This window comes from Mauremys mutica, chromosome 7 (assembly GCF_020497125.1).
Source record: "Mauremys mutica isolate MM-2020 ecotype Southern chromosome 7, ASM2049712v1, whole genome shotgun sequence".
NCBI classification, from domain to species: domain Eukaryota; kingdom Metazoa; phylum Chordata; order Testudines; family Geoemydidae; genus Mauremys; species Mauremys mutica.
The window spans coordinates 51,611,867-51,633,252 of NC_059078.1; the positions used below are offsets into that span (position 1 = coordinate 51,611,867).

Here is a 21,386-nt window from a genome sequence, read left to right on the forward strand (position 1 = left end):
TCTGCCGAGGCCCCAGCGTGTCAGACCTCACACTTCTCTCACAAGCACTGGGGCAGGGCTGACGTGAAGTTGGACCCCTGGTCTGTAAGGACCTCCTTGGGGAACCCCACTCTATTGAAAATGGTAAGCAGCGCGTCTGCCTCGATCGAGGACAAGGCCACCGACTTGGGGTAGCGCATGGCTAAATCTACCACCACCAGAGTGTATTTCTTCCCCAACCAGGTCACCCTGCTGATGCCCTGATGTCCTTCAAGGAGAATATTGTGGGCCAAGAACAACTGTCTGCGGTGGTACCTCTGGGGAACCACCAACTACCTACTGGCTTGCCAAGGTTCAGTTTGCACTGAACCAGCCCAGGAATCTGGTGTCTCGGGGCCCTTCCCCACTTACCTCACGGCAGGCCCTCTTGGCCCACCTCTCCTCCAACTTCTCATGCTTTCGCTGTTCTGCACAGTCCGCCAGCCTCCACTCTTCCAGCTCCTTTGTTTTCAGTTCCAGCCTCGGCAGCTCCTCCAGGGAGAAACCTGACTGGGGCCCCCCTGTGCTGACTGGGGAGTCAGGTCTGATAGACTCCCGACTGCTACACGGATTGCCCCCATGGCTACTCCCTGGCTCTCTGGGCATCCCAGGAGCACCCCTGGGGTCTGGAGCCTGTTTCTGAGACTAGTCATTCTCTACAAGCTGAGCCATCAGCTGCTCTTTAGTGAGACTCCCCATGCTCAGCCCTCTCTCCCTGCACAGACGTGCCAGGTCCCTCTTGCGGAACTGCTTATAGGCCATTTCCGCACTGGTTCCTTCAATTCCCTGGTTTTATCACTGGCAGTCACTCCTGCAAAGCCAACAGTCTACAGGGTGCGTCCACAAACCATCCTCTGCTACCACGGATTCACAGGTTGTGCCCACTCTTGGCCCCATACCGTCCCTGGGGGGAACTCCCTTCAATGTAACAGCCCTTCTCGGGGGTCCACTCTCTCTCAGGGGTTAAGCCCCTCCGCCTCCTGGAACTGCACCTCTCTGAGTCTTAGCACACCTGTTTCTCGCCGTGGGCCCACACAGGGAGTCCACTCACTCTGGACCCCCGGGGCCTCCACTCCCAGAGGGAATAATGCAATTCTGTTCTCTAGATCGGAGTGACTCTGAGCCAGCGTAAAATAGGAGGGTTTATTGAGTGTCTGAACATAGCATAGGAAACTCTCAGGGCCCTCAGGCATGGCCTCCCTCAGCACAGTACATCCAAGTCTCTCCTGCATCCAGGTGGGCTCTGTCTGCGCGCGCGCGCTCTCTCTCTCTCTCTCGCTCTCTCTCTCCCTCGCTCTCTCTCTCCAGTCCCAAGCTCCCATGCTTTCGAGTTGGGCATCTGATAACACCTCCCCCAAGCCCCGCCTCTGTCCATTGTCTTCTGTCCAGGTAAACTGGGTCACCTGGGCCTCCTCTACTCTCAGCCATCCTTTCTTCTCCTCTGGCTTGAACTGGCTGGTCAGATAACCGGGGTCCTCTCTTCACAGCCCATTGTCCTCCCACTGGCCAGAACCGGCTGTGACTCCCAAACTGGGCCTCCAGGTCACCAGTCGTTGGGGTATCAATTCTCCAGGCCATTGGCTGGGGTCCCAAGTTCTGTTGCTGGTCCTCTGTAACAACAAACTCCCTCTCCCATCATCTCATTAAACCAGTAACACCCAGGGAAACTGTGTCCCACCCCCTCGACATGCAAACCATTGAAAAAAACAAGAAACCCCCCCACTTCGTCATAGTGAGTCACAGTTTCCATGTATATTCAGGCATTTTTTCCCTGTTACTGTGTGCAAGACCCAAAAATGAGAGTGGAGTGATTCATAGGTTCCAAGGTCAGAAAAGATCATTGAGATCATCTAGCGTGACTTCCTGTGTCACAGAGACCAGAGAACTTCCCCAGAATAATTCCTAGAGCAGATCTTTGAGGAAAAACATCCAATCTTGATTTAAAACTTTTCACTGACTCCACCATGGCCTTGGGTAAATTGTTGAAATGGTTAGTTATTTTCACCATTAAAAATTTACACCTTATTTCCTGTCAGAATCTGTTGAGCTTCAACTTCCAGCCATTGTATTGTGTTAGACCTTTCTCTACTAGATTGAAGAGCCCATTATTAAATATTTGTTCCCTGATAGAGTGATCAAGTTACGCCTTAATCTTTTCTTTGTTAAGATAAAGAGATGGAGCTCCTTGCATTTATATAAGGCAGGTTTTGTAATCCTTTAATCCTTTTCATGTCTCTTGTCCGGGCCCTCTCCAATTTATCAACATCCTTCTTGAATTGTGAACACCAGAACCATAGCAGCAGTTGCATCAGTGCCAAATACAGAAATAAATTAACCTCTCTGCTCCTACTTGAGATTCTTCTGTTTTATGCATCCAAAAATCACGTTAGCCCTTTTGACCACTCTGTTGTACTGGGAGCTCATGTTCAGCTGATTATCACCACTACCCCCAAGTCTTTTTTTTTAGAGTCACTGCATCCCAGGATAGAGTCCCCCATCCTGCGAGCATGGCCTACATTCTTTGTTCCTAGATGTATACATTACATTTAGTCGTATTAAAATGCACACTGTTTACCAAGCAATCCAGATCACTCTGTGTCAGTGATCTGTCCTCATCATTATTTACCACTCCCCCAATTTTTGTCATCTGCAAACATTTTCAGTGAGGATTTTACATTTTCTTCTAGGTCATTAATAAAAATGTTAAATAACATAGTGCCAAGAACCAATCCCTGCAGGACTCTACTGGAAACACACCTGTTAGATGCTGATTCCCTGTTTACAGTTACATTTGGAGACCTATCAGTTAATCAGTTTTTAATCCATTTAATGTGTGCCATGTTAATTTTATGTTCTAGTTCAGGGGTCGGCAACCTTTTAGAAGTGCTGTGCCGAGTCTTCATTTATTCACTCTAATTTTAAGGTTTCGTGTGCCAGTAATACATTGTAACATTTTTAGAAGCTCTCTTTCTAAAAGTCTATAATATGTAACTAAACTATTGTTGTATGTAAAGTAACTAAGGTTTTTAAAATGTTTAAGAAGCTTCATTTAAAATTAAATTAAAATGCAGAATCTCCCGGACCAGTGACCAGGACCCGGGCAGTGTGAGTGCCGCTGAAAATCAGCTTGAGTGCCGCCTTCGGCACGCGTGCCATAGGTTGCCTACCCCTGTTCTAGTTCATCAAAATATCATGCAATACGAAGTCAAATGCCTTACAGAAGTTGTTTCCATCAAAGCTGTTACCTTTATCAACCACATTTATAATCTCGTCAAAAAAAAAAATCAAGTTAGTTTGATAGGATCTGTTTTCCATAAACTGAGGTTGATTGGCATTTAATTATACTTCCCTCCTTTAATCCCGTTATCAGCTGCTCTGTTATGTTGTCCTGGAACAATGTCAGACCGACAGGCGTGTAATTACCCAGGCCATCCCATTTACCCTTTTAAAAAATTGGCACATTAGCTTTCTTCTAGTCTTCTGGAATTTCCCTGGAGTTCCGAGACTTATTGAAAATCAACATTAATGGTTCAGTGAGCTCCTCAGCCAACTCTTTCAAAACTCTTGGATGCAAATTATCTGTGCCTGCTGATTTAAAAATGTCTAACTTTAATAGCTATTTAACATCCTCCTGAGATTCTAGTGGAATGGAAAAAGCATTATCAAATTGGTATGACTACCACCTCTGATTTTTTTCCCCCCCCCCTCAAAAACCCACATTTGACATGGGAGCAGGTCTGGTATGCCAACCTACTTTTAACTAATTGAAATTGACCAGAAATGCCTTTAAACAAAGCAGCATAGGGAAATCTGTACCTTTATGCTTTCTCTCTTAAAATGAGTAACACTGACACACTGGTAACTGCAGGAAAACTGCTTTGATTAGGGATGTATGTAAACAAATCTCTTGATGATAGCAGTGTGTGTATGGTGTTTAGCTTTGGAAAACTCTGAATGCAAAGAGTTAAATCAAGATATTATGGTGCTCTGTCTTCAAGTCAGTAGTTTAGCATTGGCAAAGTCCTACTTCTGCATGTCTGAGTCAACTGTTTAAAAAGAAGAAAATCGCCTTGACCTTGGTATAATGGGATTCTTATACCCTCTTGTGTTTAAAATTAGCATGTGCAGTGATTACCATAATTAACATCGTCATGGTAACTGCTGTGTATTTCGTGTGTGTGGGGTGGGGGGGAATGCAAGACATTAACATAGGTAACAGTGTCATCTTCAGAAACAACTAACATATATTGTGGGCTATAATGCATGTGCAGAAGAGATGAAGACATCCTATAAAACATGTCTAACTACCCATAGCTACCTAAAACTATGACTTGGAGCTGATAAATTCTGCCTTTATGCTTGCAAGAACTGGGTTGAATGCATGCTAAATAGATGAGTGGCACTCTCACTGTGGGCTGCCTAGAAAAAAGATCTCTCTAGAAAAGCAATTTTTCTTGCCACTGACTGTTTTTTCTCTTTCATGTTTCTTAAACACTTTTGCAGCTCTTTCTGGGGTCTCATTCTCTTTCCACCTAGCTTTCTCTTCCTGCTTGATTCTTCAGTGAAGTCTTGCTCCTGTGCTTCTAGGTATTGATGTGAGGGCACTCTTTCTGACCTAGACACAGATACTTGAGATTAATGTGCTATGCCCATACAGAACGAATCTTGCAACTACAGGAGCAAGCCATCTGTTCCCCAGCATGCATCTTGGCTAATTAGCAAGAAGCAGGGCCCTTTAGTACCAGGAGAGAACTGCATGTCTTTGTATGCAAATAGTTTAATTTGTTTCACATAGTGTTTAAACTCAGTTTACTGTTTATATTAACAGGGCACAGGGGCAAGCTGAGCAATACCATCACATTGAATGCTTCCTGTTGCCCTGCGATGTTTTCAGAATAGTTTAAATGTATAATGTTGATCTTCTGGAGGAAGGTTAACTTGCAGTGCTTATATGTATGACCAGTAGTTCTCAAACTTTTGTACTGGTGACCCCTTTCACATAGCAAGCCTCTGAGTGCAACCCCCCTTATACATTAAAAAAACTTTTTAAATATATATTTAACACCATTATAAATGCTGGATGCAAATCAGGGTTTGGGGTGGAGGCTGACAGCTTACAACCCCCCATGTAATAACCTTGTGACCCCTGAGGGGTCCCGACCCCCAGTTTGAGAACCCCTGTGTACAACTATCATGTACAGAATCGTAAACAGTCGGTACTGGGTGATGGAAAAAGCCTTCTTGGTTACGCAGTTTCATCTTTGTGTCAATGCAGGAGGAGCCAAGATGGCAGGGTTTCCTTTTTCCTTTGGAGACTATTCTAAAGCCCAACATATCTCACTTATCCTGTTGTTCAGCCTAAATTTTCCTAGTCTTATCCCATTATTCTTAGGTCTTGTCTTTATGGGAAATTGACCAGAATAGTTCCCCAAGTGGACATTCTATTTTAGAATAAGTCACTTTATTCTGGAATAATTAGTGCACTGTTTGAGCACACTAATTATTCCAAAATAGGGTCCACATGGGGAGCTCTTCTGCAATAGTTAAATCTGCTCAATTTCCATGTGCAGACAAGCCCTTAATTATAGCCATGTGCCTCACAGTAACTAGCCTCTTTCCATCCAGGGTGTTTACGCCTTTCAAATAGGTATAAACTGTAAATCCTGTGGCTTCTGTTCCCCTGTCCCTTAGCTGTCACTTAGCCAAATGTCAGTTTCATCCCTCCAGCTCCCTGATCATTTTTGTTGCTGTTCTCTGAATTCCTCTGTTTGTTGATATCTTTCTGGCAAACAGATGACAGAATTGAACACACTATTCCAGGTACCATGTAGAGAGAGAGAGGCTATTACTTCTGACAGGATGCCTCTGCATATGCAGCTTCTGTGTTGTGTTGGCATTTCTTGCTGTCTAGTTATATTGCAACTCCTGTCCAGCTTGCTGTCTGCTGTCCCCTGCAGGTCTCTCAATATTACTGCTTTTTAGGTTTCTTTTTCCCATTAAAGTATGTTTCAGATTTTTCCCCAAATGTATTGGCTTCACTTCATTATTCTCTGCCCACTTTTCCAACCCCCTTGTAGGTCCCCGTTGTATCCTCACTGGGTTTACAGCATCTACCAATTTAATATTTGTTAATTTAATTAACATGCTATTTTCTCCAGATTGCTAATGAAGGTATTTAATAAGATGTGATCTTCCCCGGATCCCTATGGTACTTGCCAGACACCACCTCCCCTGACTTGATACTGATCAGTTTATGGTTGCCCTTTATTTATGGTGCTGCAAGCCAATTGTTAGTTCACATAAGCATCCATATCCAAGCTAATATGAATGAACACTGAATATGGTTTTGTTAGACACTTGCTCACCCACTTCATTTTCTGTCTAGCTGGGCATGTTCAAATCTACCCATTGTTCTGTGTCTGTGGCCCAGTTTCATTACATCTATTTCATTCCCTTCAACCACTGAACTCATAATTCTAGTTAAAAATAATCAGCAATCTAGTTCTGTCTGGCGAGATCCTTGCCTTATTGCCTTGTTTAGTTAAGATGTTATGAAAATTCTTCCTCTGACTTCAAATGTTTTCCCGAGAGGCCTTCCAGAGTTGTTCAACTCAGTAAAAATGATTGACACTGAGAAACGAGAGAGTGACAAGGATAAGATAAGACTGGGATGTTCTCTATGGCAGTCTTGTTCTTCCCCTGAAGCACTACCAATTTGAAGTGCTTCCCGTGTGTCCTGCAGTAGCACTTGGGAATGTTGCATATAACAAGGGCATTCTTCACTATTTTGTTCTGCTCTCAGCACCTGGTCATGTAACTCAGCAGGAGAAAGCATTTAGGAATCATAGAACTTTCCTCTAAGATTAGGTGAAGGTTACTGGATGGTGCTGCTCCTCATCCGGTTCTTTTTGTTGCATTTCAGAATGAACTGGACAAGGTGAAAGCACAGCTCTCCATGAAAGGTGAGTTCAGAAAGGAAACAGAAGAGTGTTCTGCCCAGCAGTAAGGGCGTGGAGAGAAGGAAGATAGGATTGGCAGGCTCTGGGCTTTCTCAAGCTACTGTTTTGTTTTGTGCTGATGCTTTCAGGTCAGTTTGCAGCAGAAAAGTTGAGTATATGAGGGTACTGTCTGAGCCTACAGTACAAGTGTGGTCTGCCTCTATGAAACCGGTCGGACAGAGCAAACTGGGGATCATGAGTCTTAAGTTTGCTGGGCCAGTGAGTAGAGAGACCTGTAGACTTTGTTCAGTGCTAGGGCATTTATGTGACACAGAATCATAGAATATCAGGGTTGGAAGGGACCTCAGGAGGTCATCTAGTCCAACTCCCTGCTCAAAGCAGGACCAATCCCCAGACAGATTTTTGCCCCAGATTCCTAAATGGGCCCCCTTTAGGATTGAGCTCACAACCCTGGGTTTAGCAGGTTAGTGCTCAAACCTCTGAGCTATCCCCCCCACCCCGCTGTGCTGTAATTATGTCCCTTGCAAGATTGTCCTAGCTGACATACCACTGACGGCTCAGTGTAGCCCTTATTCCAGGTGGGAATCAACAGCAAGCAAAGATTGTTTCATTGAGTTAGGCCTGTTTATCAGGAGATTCAACAGCCAGATGTTAGTAGCTCATTTCTTCAAGTGTAAAGTGGCAGAAGAGGGCGTATAATTGGGGCCCAAATGGAAATGGGAGAACTTTGGCACTTATTCAGCTGCTTCGATGCTGCATCCCCAAAAGAGCAGGCGCAATTTGATATGTGCATTTCTATTTTCTCATTTCTTTAAAGAGCTTGGGGTCTTTAATTTTAGAGCCTGTTTGATGGAGACAGGAAAGCGAAAACCCTGGGGATGTTGTCGATGTGTTTTAAGCATTGTCTGTAGGCAGCCTGTCATCAGAATGAGTCATGAGCAGCCAAAGGAAAATGTCAGTCAATCTGAGTGACAGAAATCCTGAGACATGAGTTTGCAATAAGCAAAAAAGACCTTTAAAGGGAGCTTGGAGTGGGGAGAGTTTCAGCCATTTCCAAAGAGTCTGCTTTCCTATTGGGTCCTCTGCCCTCTCACACGTGCAAGGCAGACAGAAATAGTTGACTAGATCTATTTATTAGCCTGATAAAAGTTAGAAAATCTATCAGATGCCTATATCAAGTCCCCTCCTTGCAAGCAGTCCGGGCAGTGATATAGTGAGTAGCTGAGCCCCACCTTCTGGAGAAGAGTGCTGGGACTCCTACCAGAATGCTCTCCAAAGGAATTGCTTTGCAGATTTGCTTTTTTATGTTAGCTAGGAGGTGCTGGACTTGAAGGTCTCCCTGCTGAGAAGGAGAAGCTTTCTTCTGTCCTGTGTCCTGACTGTGTGTAGTCTATTCCTTCTGCCCTGCTAGCCTCAGGGACTCTGCCCCCATTGCCTCCAGCTTCCATTCCTCCTGTTTCAAGAATCTGCCTCTACTTGTAGCTTTCCCCAGCAGCAGAATGAAAATAGCCTTGTCAGTTTCACAGCTGCCACAGGGGGTTCTAAAGAGCAGATGTGTACCTGAGAAGAGTCTTGTACAGACCATAGACCAGTAGCTGAGGTGCTGGATCTGTCTGCAGAGCCCAGGAAGCATCGCTGCACCATGGTCACATTGGAACATTTTCTTCACATCACAAATACCAGAAATTAAACATTTGTTGGCCCTGAAAGCTTCAGTCCTGCAGAGCTAGCCTCCTGCCACCGCACCAGGGGCAGTCCTGCCTGAAAGTGTGTGCAGTGGGATGCATCCCCCCTCCCCCCCCAAGGTATGCTGCTCCTGGATAGGTATGACCACCCAAACAAGTGTGGGAAAACACTTTACTTACAAACCAACCTACTTACCCAGCCACTTCCTATGGCCATCTTGTGGCTGTCACTGATTTGTTTGTGTGAGGGTACGTACGCACACCAGTTTCTCCCTTTCTTTCCCCTGGCCCCAGCTGGGCATCTTCTGCCTCCTTTCCCAGGGAGGCCATAATCCTGTTTCCAGCTCAGTTGTTTTTTTGGGATGGTGGCAATGTCACAAAGCCAGCAATGCCTCAGGCCCTGGCGGGGATTGAAGCTGCAGGGCTGGGAAAGTGAGCAAGCCCTTGAGGCCCTCTCCAGTAATGGTCAGCTACTACCAGAGAGCTGATGGAAACCAGGAGGATGAGTGGATTTAAACAGTGCTCAAAAATAGTGCTGCTGTGCTGTCCATGACTGACTGTAGTCGCACTGCAAGAGGTGGGGACCACTGCCTTATACTGCTGCAAAACAGGAGCTTTCCAGTGATGTAAAATGTTTTCTGCTGGCTCTGTTAGCTCATGATACTGGTCAGTCTGACCACCAGCTGGTTTTCCTGCCTCCCTCCAGAGCACACTTCAGTTCCAGCAGGATCTGCGCACCTCTATTTCATGTGGCTGAAGGCAGGCATTAATACACCTTCCAGGCCAAAAAGCTTTATTGCTGGCATCCAGGACATCAGAATTGGGGATATTAGTTTGGGGGAGGGGCGATCAGAACAACAGGATTTTAAGGCCTTGTGATGTGCAAGGACTGGAAATGTTCCAGAGTGATAAATCTGCCTTAATCAAGTATCACATGGCCTTTCAGAGCTCCAGTGCATTCTGCAGAGCTGTGCTTTAATGCTGCTTTGCTTGTGTGTTTGTGATCTCTCACCCTGAGACATGCAGACTGTGGTGAGGGTGAGTGACAGCAGCATAACTGCACAGAAGTGTAATTGCTCTGCACGTAGGCACTGTGTTCCTGTGCACAGCAGTGGCTGTCAAGCATAGCTAATCATGTACCCTGCACACACGACTTCTCGCTGGGAGAGCAGCGTCGAGGCAGCTCACCAGAACTTTGTAGTTCTATAAATGTTTTGTTCGGCCTGCAAGGATGCCAGCTCCTTGCGCCCAAGCTTGCCTTTGGGCGCTGCTGGAGGATAGTGCATGATAGTTATCTCAGTCCACATTGACTGGGAAAGCTAGGACAGGGCTGAAAGGCCATTGAGGGGAACATTTCTTGATTGGTAAAGAAATGTTTGAAGTTTACTGGTGCTGGGTTCAGGGATTGCTTAGCACAGGTCCTGTCTGACACATTGCATTCAGTGAGGAGAGGGTCTGATGGGAAATGGCTAAGTCTGAGAGTTTCTCAGTCTGAATGTATGTATCCTGTCTGTCACTCTGGCTGCATATCTGCCCTCAGACCCATGGGTCTCAGGGCTGCCCAGGGCAAGGCATTCCAAGTGCTATGTGAGCATTTCCTTTCAGAGAAGGAGAAGCGAGACTGCCAGTCTATCATAGACACACTGAGGGAAACTGTGGATGTTCACAACGCCACCATCGAGTCACTCCAGAAAGCCCTGTGTGAGACAGAGATGCTGTGTTCCACTCTCAAGGTACTTTCCTCCATGGGCAGCGTACATCTGATCTTCCCCATTTCTGGCTAGGGTTACAGTCTCAGTGGCTCTTCCTCTGGGTCACACTGTCCTCAGGCCTGTGCAGAGAGGACAGGTGGCTCTGCGCTCGGAGGTCTAAGTTCTGTTCCTGGCTCTGAAACCAGCTCCCTGTGACGCGTGTGGGCCCCATCTCTCCAGATGTGAAGTGGAAGGAGAGCAGTGGGGCTGTGTTCTCATTTAAGACAATCCTTTAACTTTGTCTGAGCTCCTTGAGGAGGTGGTGCTATAGAAGAGCCACGGGGGCAAAGGGGTAAAGTTCTCTAGGGCAGCAGTGCTATTTCAAGGCAATGTTTTTCAGTTCTAACACACATCACCCTGGGACAGTAATCTCCTGAGGTACTTCCCTTGGACCCATTCACCTTGGAAGAGGTGAGATATTGGGGAAACAATACATTTATTGGATGAATCTAAAGCAGTTGGGGTACTTGACATGTTAAGACATTGGGTTTTCTCTGTGCTTAGCCTAAGCAATTTGTGGATGGGGTGGCTTGTTAGAATCCTGCTTAAAAACGGCACCATGCTCATTGCGTCTTGTCCTCTTGAAAGTGTCTGAGATCTCCCAGCAGAGTTCTGTGCACTGTTTCTCCTCAGACTGTTTAAAGCATAAGCCTTGGAGCCTCTGCTATGCTGTTGCAGGCCTTTCTATCCATGACAGAGGCCAAATTCACCAGCTTCAAGCCGGACTTTTCTTCTGCTAGCACTGCGTCAGTTACCGATGAACCTGCTTGGTGCCTCGGGACCACAGTTGGATGCCAGAGGGGCAAATATGGTCGCGTTGGCAGTTCTGGCCAGGGAGTCTGAGAACCGTGTATCATGCCAGTTTAGAGCAGTGTGAGGGAAGTGGAAACAGTAGTGCAAATGTGGTGGAGAGAGCTGGCCAGGAGCGGCAAAAGGTGTCACTGGTATGAGAAAGGTAAACATCCTAGCCAGGCAAGGTAAGACCTTGCAGAGGGACAGTGGCATCTCAGGCCTCCTTTTGTATCTAGTAATGTGGTGAGCCAGTGGGAGGGTCTGAGACTGAATGCATATTAAACCCCTCCAGCTTCTGCCAAGAGGAGAGGACACTGTCTTTGGCCAATCTTCTCTCTGGAGTCAGATCAAACAGTGTCTCAATGAAAAGAAGGAAAGCCATCAGGAACCTTTGAAGCTGATATGTTAAACTGTCCAGGCAGATCAAAGCTTAGGGAATGAATACAGGTGAACTGAAAGAGTGTTAAAAAAACATGTGATCCCCATGGGAGCCCCTTATACATAGTAATATTCAATTGACCCCGCTCAGGCCATGTCCTACTGCCAGTCATTTTGAGAATACCTAGAAAACCAGGCAGCACCTTCAGACAGCTCCAGATGCTCCTCCAGTGTAATCTGAGGGCACCATGTTGAGTTTGTCTTGGTAAAGTGTCTGAGAACTCCCAGCAAAGCCCCATGCAGGATTTCTTCTCACATCTGGTAACAGATGACAGTTCAGCAAAATGGGAGGGTTAGTGCAGAGGGAACAGGGAGTGTCTGAATGGGGAGAAGGCTGCGGTAACTGGGGGGCTTCCCTGTGGGGCTTCGTCACTTCTGAACACGGAAGGAGAGGATCACATATGACTCTCCACGAATAATCCTACTGGGAGCAATGGAATCAAGCAGTTCATGGACTGAAGTATCTGATGGCCAGCACTGAGAACTTGTCATGTGTTGGGAGCTGAGTGAGTGATGCAGCTGGGTGGGAACCTATGGGCACCTTGCGTCTGGGCTGATAAGATGGTGAGAGTTTTGAGGAGCCTGACTGAGCAGGTTGTGCAGGTATTTCAGTGTACATGTGCTAGCTATATGTCTCCATAGGAGTCCCTATGTGCCATGCTAACTGCACAAATGTGCCTATCTCTGTCTCAGAAACAAATGAAGTACCTGGAGCAGCAGCAGGAAGAAACCAAAGGTGCAAAAGAGGAGGCCCGAAGGCTGAGAAATAAACTGAAAACCATGGAGAGGTTAGATACAGGGCCTCTGCTGTGTACGTATATGTGGGCTGGGGCAAGCATGCTGTTCAGTGGTCCAAGTTGCTTACTTTCTTAGGTCTGAATGCTACCAATGCAGAGCTACTTGGGTTCAGCCTCAGTTCCTGGTGCAGATGGAAATGTCACTGCTGTTGCACTGTTGAGCTGGGGTTTGGGAACCTCCTGCATCAGTGCTGGTGTGTCCTCATTGGTCCTGACCTGTCCAAACTCATCACCACCTCTTCCCACCCCTGGCACCTCCGGGCAGTTATTGCTCTCTAAACAATAACATTTGGCACTTAGCTAGAGCTTTTCATCCCTAGCACTGGGAGCTTGGCTTACAGGTGGGGTAACCAAGGCATGTAGATATTGATGTGAATTGCCCAGGGACAATGACAAGGAATAGAGCACAGGAGTTCTGACTCCCAGCCTGGTGCTCGATCCACTACAGCACAACTGCCCCCCCTCCCTGCCGTTTGCTAAGCCATTGCTGCCCCGCTGTTCCTCCCAAACAGCCCAGCTCACTAAGAGGCAGCTAGTGGGCAGCTGTAGCTTCCATCCCAGTGTCATTGCAGTGGGGGATCAACACACTAGTGGCCCAGGTAACAACACAGCACTCCAACTCCTTTCCCAGCTCCACTCTTCATGGCTGTGTGGGAACCTGACAGGATGTGTCTGTTTCAGGATTGAGATGCTCCTGCAGAGCCAGCGCCCGGAAGTGGAGGAGATGATCCGTGATATGGGAATAGGGCAGGCAGCAGTGGAACAGCTTGCAGTCTACTGCGTCTCACTGAAAAAGTAGGTGCTGAAAACTTGGCAGTAGACTTGTTTGTTCCATCTCTTTGATATGTATATATAGAGCTCCCTCTGCAGGGTACTGGAGAAAAGTACAATGGTTTAGCTGCTGTGACTGCTTGTTTGTTACTACACTGGGCTTCGACTGACAGAATCAAGGCGACTTAGATTGGAGGCTGCCACTCGGAAATTCTTCCACTGATACTGTGGACATATGCATTGCTACAGGAACAGCTTTCAGAGCTGTTCAGTGCATCTAGGTGGTGATTATTGGATGGCAGTTGAGGGAACAAATCATTGACATACTCCTGGGGATGGTGGCACAATCCCTGAATGTCTCATTCATGCGGCACGTAGTACCTGATAGCAGTTCTGCTATGGCTCCGATTGTTCAGCTTCCAAGTTTTTGCCATACTTCTCTGCGCTGGCTCCAGCTCCTACAAAGAGATCCTTCTGCTCACACGTCTTCACCGCATCTTCGCCATCTCCAATCAAATGGCAATTCAGTGATCACGCTTTTATATGGTGCTGCCAGGCAGAATGATTGCACCTGCATTGTAATCGGTAATGAGCTTGCATGGCAAATATCCCTAAGTGCCTCTGAACTTCACTTCTTAACCAGTACTACATGCGCCCCTTCAGCAAGGAGGCTGCATGGCCCCCCAGATCACATCCCCTTTCCATTTTGCAGTCAGGGACTTTCATTTTTGCCCCTTCCAGTCACTTGAGTGCAGTCTCCATCTAAGCCTGTTCTCTTACTTGCCCAGTGCTCTGCTGGTGGTTGCCATGCTACAGTTTAGTGTTGGTTTATCCAGCGTTGGCTTCTCCCCTGTGGGGACTCTTGTAAAAACAGCCTTGCACCTAAAGTTCTTCTTCGAATGATTGCTCATGTGTATGCCACAGTAGTTGCGCGCCATGTGCACCAGTGCCGGAAGTTTTTCCCCTAGCAGTACCCAAAGGGAAGCACCCCTAGCGACCCCTGGAGTGGTGTCTCTATGGTACGGTATAAGGAGAGTTACACGCTCCCCCCACCCTCAGTTCCTTCTTGCTGCCAGTGAAGGTGCATCGGAACTGCTCTGCTCTAGCTTGTCTGCAGCTTTCTCTAGAACTCTTGTTCATTCATACTAGTAATACCTGTAGGTGAAGTAGTTCAGATTAGTGTTAGTTTAGTGTGCCCAGGTCGGGGCATGCCCCATGCCCTGGGCTTTAAGTCGTGTGACACTTGCAGGTGGCCAATGCCAGTGAGTGACCCTCACATGGACTGTTTACGCTGTCTGGGGGAAACCCATCTCAGTGATCATGGCAAGATTTGCAGATCTTTCAAGCCTCGGACCAAGAAAGAAAGAGACATTCGGCTCCGAGACATTCTGATGTAGTCTGCGTTGACCCCAACTCCGGTGCACTGCTCCAAGTCGGCACTGGGTACTGCAGCATCAGTGCGCGGCGACCCTTCAGTGACTTCCACGAGTCAGCACTGCTCCCCGTCCGCAGGGCACGCCAAGAAGGCTAAGAAGAGGTCTTCTCTGCTGAGGCACTGGAGCAGGACCGGGGGAGAGAGTAGACTCACGTTGGGCAGTTCTCGGTCCCTGTTGGCCTCCTGGCCTCCGACTCCACCACTGTTGGCTCCCCGGTCCAGAGGCAAACCACCGCTTGGATCGCCACAGTCACCTCCTGGTCGGTACCATTTGTGGTCGAGGGAATGTTCCCGATGCCGTTCGCTGCTCAGCAACCATCCCGTGCATAGTCCACGCCGGTCACTGTCGACCCCCACCAGGTTGTCTGGTTGGGTTCTGACTGACAGGGGTTCCAGGCACCATTCCACCTCGAGGGACCGTAGACCTTGTGAAGGGAACAGGCCCTGTCGAGACCGAGACAGACGGCAATGGAGGTCCTCATCTCCCAGAAGCTACCATAGCCTGTTGCGATACGGATGTCGACACCGTTTCCGTTCTTCATCTCGCTCCAGGACACCACCACAGCACCACTCCTGCAGTCCTGAGTGTTGATCACTGGTGCCTCACTAGCGCAGATCCACCTGTCGGAGCAGATCGTGGAGCAGCAGCTACCAGTGGTCCCATTCCTCCACGTCGGGATCACGGTCTCATGGTCGGCACCGTTCCCGACACCACCGCTTCCTCCAGTCCAGGGACAGCGGCAGGTAGTCTTCAGTCGATGGGACAGGCTAGTCAGGCTGAACAGCCTGCTCTGCCAGTGCCACAGCAAGTGCAGTGGCACCGGGCTCCTTGGCCAGCACCATAGTACCAATGGGCCCCGGTAGGGGCTTGCTCAGTGGCTGGAGCCTCAGAATGACCATCGGCCTCCCTTTCCCGGCCTCCCAGAAAGGAGTCGGTGGGACATGCATCTTTGGTTCCGTGCCCGGAGGGCGACCAAATTGTGGGACCTCCACGACCGGTGGGTATGCAGAGTACTGCGCCTGCATCCTCATCCTCCCCTGATGAGACGGTTACGGCCCCTTCTCCCTCTGTTCCGCAGGAGGACTCTAAGGCCCACCAGGAACTATTGAAAAGGGTAGCATCAAGCCTCAACCTCAGGCTGAAGAGGTGGAGGAACCCTCGGACTCCCTCTTCAACGTCCGATCAGCCATGGTACCGGGCAGGGTGGCCCTCCCTTTCCACAAAGGGGTGGCAAAAATTTCAAATGCCTTGTGGCAAACTCCAGCTTTCTTGCACCCCATCTCTAAGCGGGCAGAACGGAAATACTTTGTGCCCCCCAAGGGGCATGAATACCTGTACACCCACCCTGCCCACAACTCCCTGATGTTCGAGTCAGTCAACCACAGGGAGAGGCAGCTCCAGCCAGTCCCTACTCCGAAAAATAAAGACTCAAGGAGGCTGGACTTATTTGAGAAAGGTTAAGGGTGGTGAACCTTCAGGCTCTCCTGAGTCGGTATGAGTTTAATTTGTGGGGCTCTCTGCCCAAATTTGAGGACTCCCTCCAGGAGCGTGACAGGAAGGAGTTCAAAGCTCTGATGGAGGAGGGTACAGCAGCTGCCAGGGTAACCCTGCAGGCAGCATCGGATGCTGTGGATACGGCTGCAAGGTCCATGGCCTCCACGGTGTCCATGAGAAGGGCATCATGGCTCCTGCTGCCTGGACTGTCCAGTGAGATGCAGAACTCCTTGCAGGACCTCCCATTTGATGGCAAGGCCTGTTTGTGGAACAGACGGACGTGAAGTTGCATGGCCTGAAAGATTCCCGCACTACGTTCAAGACACTTGGCCTCTATGTCCCGGCTCCGGCTAGGCCCAAGTTTAAGCCTCAGCAGGCTCCCACCCAGGCCACCCACTCTAAATACGAGGTCCCTTATAAAAAGTCACAGAACTATAAGAAATGGCCACAGAGGCAGTCCCGGTCTGCCCCTCCCCCCGTCTGCCTGGGTCCTCCAAGGGTAAACAGGCGGGGAAACATCAGTTTTGATGGGACACCTGGGGGTGACCTACCAGTTCACACCAGGGATCCACCCACAATAAAGCTTCCCTTCTCCAACCGTTTGTGTGCTTTTTCTCCCGGACTGGTTGCGGCTGACTTTGGACTGTTGGGTGCTCAACACCGTCTCCCAGAGCTATACCCTCCAGTTTACCTTTACCCCACCCAACCACCCTCTGCCCCCGTCCCTTGTCTCACGAGGCCCTGCTAGAGCAGGAGGTGGGGCGGCTCCTTGGCTTAGGAGCGGTGGAGGTGTTGCCAGTGGAGTTCAAACGCAAGGGGTACTACTCCCGCTATTTCCTTATCCTGATGGCCAAAGGGAGGCTTAGGCCCATCCTGGACCTCCGAGGCCTGAACCAGTACATGATAAAGCTCAGGTTTCACATGGTCTCTCTGGCCTCCATCATCCCCTCCCTGGATCCCAGGGACTGGTACGCTGCCCTCGATCTGCAGGACACGTACTTCCAGATTCATATATTCAAGGGGCACAGGCGCTTCCTCTGTTTCACGGTTGGGCAGGAGCACTACCAATTTACGGTCCTCCTGTATGGCCTGTCCACTGCTCCCAGGGTATTCAGAAAGTGCATGTCTGTTGTGGCGGCCTACCTCAGACATTGTGGGGTCCAGATCTTCCTCTATTTGGATGACTTGCTGGTCAAGAGCATCTCCCGGTCGCAGGTGCGGGATCACGTGGCGCTCCTGTTCACGTGTGCCACCCGGGGACTATTGGTGAACGACACCCATGTCCATGTTAGTCCCGGTACAGTGCACAGAGTTTATCGGGGCAGTCCTGAACGTGACGTTGTCCAGTGCCTCCCTCCCACCAGACAGATTCGAGACCCTGAAAGGACTCATCAACACGGTCACAAAGTTTCCCATGACGACAGCCAGCGCGTGTTTCCAGCTCCTTGGTCACATGTCGGCATGCACATATGTGGTTCGCAATGCCAGATTCAGGATGAGGTCCCTCCTGCTCTGGTTGGTCTCGGTGTTCTCTCAGGCCAGAGACACGATGGACAAGGTCCTCACTGTGCCCGAGCCGATGATCACCTCCCTACAATGGTGGTCCTCCCCAGGGAATATGCTCACCAGGGTCCCATTCAGGGGCAGGCCAACGACGGTGGAGCTAGTGTCGGGCTCCCCACCCCAGGTCTGATGTGTCAATGTGCGAGACGATCAGACCCAAGGTCTGTGGTCTGTGCAAGACCTTGTCCTGCATATAAACGTCAAGGCGGTCCAGCTGGCGTGCGTGGCCTTCTGCTTGCACCTGAAGGGCAGAGTGGTCAGCGTTCTTGCGGACAACATGGCCTCAATGTTTTACATCAAAAGGGAAGACAGGGCCCGCTCCTCTGCCAGGAAGCCCTCAAGCTGTGTGACTTCTGTATAGCCCACAATATTTGCCTACAGGCCTACCACCTACTGGACACCTGGAACTCATGGGCAGATCGCCTGAGCCGAGACTTCTCCTCTCAGCACAAGTGGTCTGTACAGCCAGAGGTGGTGCACAGACTTTTCCAAGAGTGGAGATCTCCTCAGGCGAACCTGTTTGCGACCTGGCAGAACCACCGGTGTCCCCAGTTCTGCTTCAAGTGGGGGCTCTGATGCCTTCCTACTATCTTGGTCAGGCCAGCTTCGCTATGCCTTCCCCTCCCCCCCCCCCCCGATCCCGATGATCGGCCAGGTCCTGGAAAAATTAAAGACACACAGGGCCCGGGTCCTCCTGATTGCCATTGCATGGCCCAGGCAACATTGGTATGGAACCCTCATGAGCCTGGTGGTCACCCTGCCGTTGCCGACCTGCCCGGACCTGCTCTCCCAGGACCTGCTCTCTTCCACCCCAACCTAGCGGCACTCCACCTCACGGCGTGGCTGCTCAATGGTTAGGCCAGGGGAAAAGGATGTGCTCAGAAGGGGTTCAGGCATCCTCTTGGAAAGCAGGCAACCCTCCATGGGTCGGGCCTACTTAGCAAAGTGGTCTTGGTTTTCCCGATGGGCATCTGAGTGAGACATTTCCCCTGTGACTGCCCCGATCCAGCTCATTTTAGACTACCTCCTTCACCTTAGAGCCAAGAGCCTGGCACCCTCGTCTGTCAAGGTGCACTTGGTGACCATATCAGCCTTCCACCTGCCGGTGCAGGGGCACATGGTATTCTCCCATGCTATGAATGGCCGATTCCTTAAGGGATTGGATCATCTCTTCCTGTACATTAGTCCCCGCTTTTAGCCATTAGCTACATGCTCCTGATCGCACCTCTCATGGAAGATAGCCTTCCTGGTGGCAATCACTTCTGCTAGACAGGTCTCAGAACTCAGGGCCCTGATCTCCGGGCCCCCGTATACGGTGTTCCATAAGGATAAGGTCCAGCTCCACCCACATCCTTAATTACTCCTGAAGGTGGTCTCCGCCTACCACATGGGTCAGGACATTTTCCTGCCGGTCCTCTGCCCCAAGCCCCATGCGTCCAGTGAGAAACGCCGCCTCCACACACTTCACGTGAGACAGGCTCTGGCCTTTTACTTGGAATGGACTAAGCCTTTCAGGAAGTCTTTGCAGCTGTTCATCGCCTTGGCTGAATGCATGAGGGGTCGACCGATCTCCACTCAGAGGCTCTCCAACTGGATCACCTCGTGCATCCGTACCTGTTATGACCTTACAGGAATCCCTCTGCCGTCAATTGTGAGGTCACTCAACTAGGGTGCAAGCTTCGTCGGCTGCCTTTTTAGCCCATGTCCCCCTTCAGGACATTTGCAGGGCTGCCACATGGTCTTCAGTTCACACGTTCACCTCGCATTATGCGATCGTCTCCCAAACCAGGGAAGACGCTGGGTTCAGCAGGGCTGTGCTCCATCCCGAAAGTTTGTGAACTCCTACCCACCTCCAACAAATATAGCTTGGAATCACCTATTGTGGAATACCCATGAACAATCACTCACAGAAGAAAAGACAGTTACCTTTTCCATAACTGGTGTTCTTTGAGATGTGTTGCTCATGTCTATTCCACATCCCACCCTTCTTCCCCTCTGTCGGAGTTGTCTGGCAAGAAAGAACTGAGGGTGGGGGGAGCACGCAGCGCCCCTTATACCGCGCCGTAGAGACGCCACTCAAGGGGATGCTAGGGGCACTCCCCTACAGGTACTGCTAGGGGAAAAATTTTTTTGGCAACGGTGCATGTGATGAGCACGCACACCTATTGTGGAATAGACATGAGCAACACATCTCGAACACCAGTTACGGAAAAGGTAACTCTTTTCTGCAGCCGTGGAGCTGTGAATCAGGTATCTGCAGGCAGTATGTGATCACTGACTCCAGTTAAGAACTCGATCTCAAAAGCCCAGAGTGACTGTAGTTTGGGCTCTTTCCAGGGAATATGAAAATCTGAAAGAGGCTCGGAAGGCGTCTAGTGAGATGACTGAGAAGCTGAAAAAGGAGCTGTTTTCTGCCAATAATAAGGTAAGGAAAGTGCAGGGAGTTGCACATCAAAGGTGTCTGGGTGATCTCTGTTCTGTTCGTGTCCAACTATAGCCTCTGCCCTTCGCTCACAGTAAGCGCTGCTCCTGCCAGCCAGCTGTATCAGTTACTCTAGCCACTGCTTGGTAAACTGAAAAATTCAGCTGGTGCTTCCTTGTGCTTGGAGCATGTGTTTGAAGAGCCCCACAGATAGACCAATCTGTTATCCTAAGTTGTTAAGGAACCAGGTAAATCTCTCTCTTCTTTACAAGTCCAGAGCTTGTAACAGAACAAATACTATAACTAACCCCTGATGGAATGTTCTACCCTCTTGTGTATAGGGCATTTGTGTCCTGCAGCAAGCTACCATCCCTGCCCTATATAGCTCATTGTCTGAAATAGGTGCTGTTGCAAGGTATGCTTGGGGGCTCAAGTGACATTGGTAATGTTAATTTGCTGTTGGGTATCCAAGCAGTTGTGGCCTTCCCAGCCCTGGTGATCTGGCAGGTCCTGTCCTGGCCAGTGGCATCTCTTGATAATTTGGTTGAGGTCTGTAGCTGCTGATCCAGACTAGAGGTGGGAGTGCATTGCCAAATAGGTATCCCTCGGCCCTCCAATGTCAGCAGAGCAGATGTATTGTAATTTTGAGTGGCAGGGATTGAATACAAGCTGCCCTTGCCTAGGAGTAGCCAGGGGTTTAGTCACTGTACTACTGAAGTCCCATAATGTCATAGTCCAAGGTCCTAAAACAGAATTGCTTTCCTGAATTACCGTATTGTCCCGAGTATAGGCCGCACTTTTTTCCCCTAATTTAAGTTTTTAAACTAGGGGTGCGGCCTATAAGCGGGATCTTGCTAAAAAAAACCCAATAAAAATACTTTCAATCCCAGCCGCGGCGGGGAATCAGAGGGCTCTGGGCTGCCCGCCGTGGCGGGCAGCCCGGAGCCCTCTGATTCCCCGCCGCGGCTGGGATTTAAAGGGCTCTGGGCTCCCCACCGCAGCGGGCAGCCTAGAGCCCTCTGAGTCCCGGCCGCGGCTGGGATTTAAAGGGCTCTGGGCTCCCCGCCGCGGCTGGGATTGAAAGGGCTCTGGGCTCCCCGCCGCGGCGGGCAGCCTAGAGCCCTCTGATTCCCCGCCGCGGCAGGCAGCCCAGAGCGCTCTGATTCCCCGCCGCGGCTGGGATTGAAAGGGCTCTGGGCTCCCCGCCGCGGCGGGCAGCCCGGAGCCCTCTGATTCCCCGCCGCGGCTGGGATTGAAAGG

General features: G+C 49.7%; 1 protein-coding gene across 4 annotated transcripts in view; it reads left to right on the plus strand.

The window, feature by feature from the left end:
• LOC123374959 (TRAF interacting protein) overlaps positions 1 to 21,386 on the plus strand; it is a 48,919-nt gene that overhangs the window by 9,571 nt on the left and 17,962 nt on the right. For 3 of the 4 annotated variants that reach the window (XM_045025401.1, XM_045025403.1, XM_045025402.1), the window contains exons 5-9: positions 6,941 to 6,980; positions 10,268 to 10,395; positions 12,337 to 12,431; positions 13,122 to 13,235; positions 20,042 to 20,129. In XM_045025401.1, the coding sequence (XP_044881336.1) occupies positions 6,941 to 6,980; positions 10,268 to 10,395; positions 12,337 to 12,431; positions 13,122 to 13,235; positions 20,042 to 20,129 (465 nt within the window). The remainder of the gene's footprint in view (positions 1 to 6,940; positions 6,981 to 10,267; positions 10,396 to 12,336; positions 12,432 to 13,121; positions 13,236 to 20,041; positions 20,130 to 21,386) is intronic. The other variant, XM_045025405.1, reaches the window with a different exon arrangement.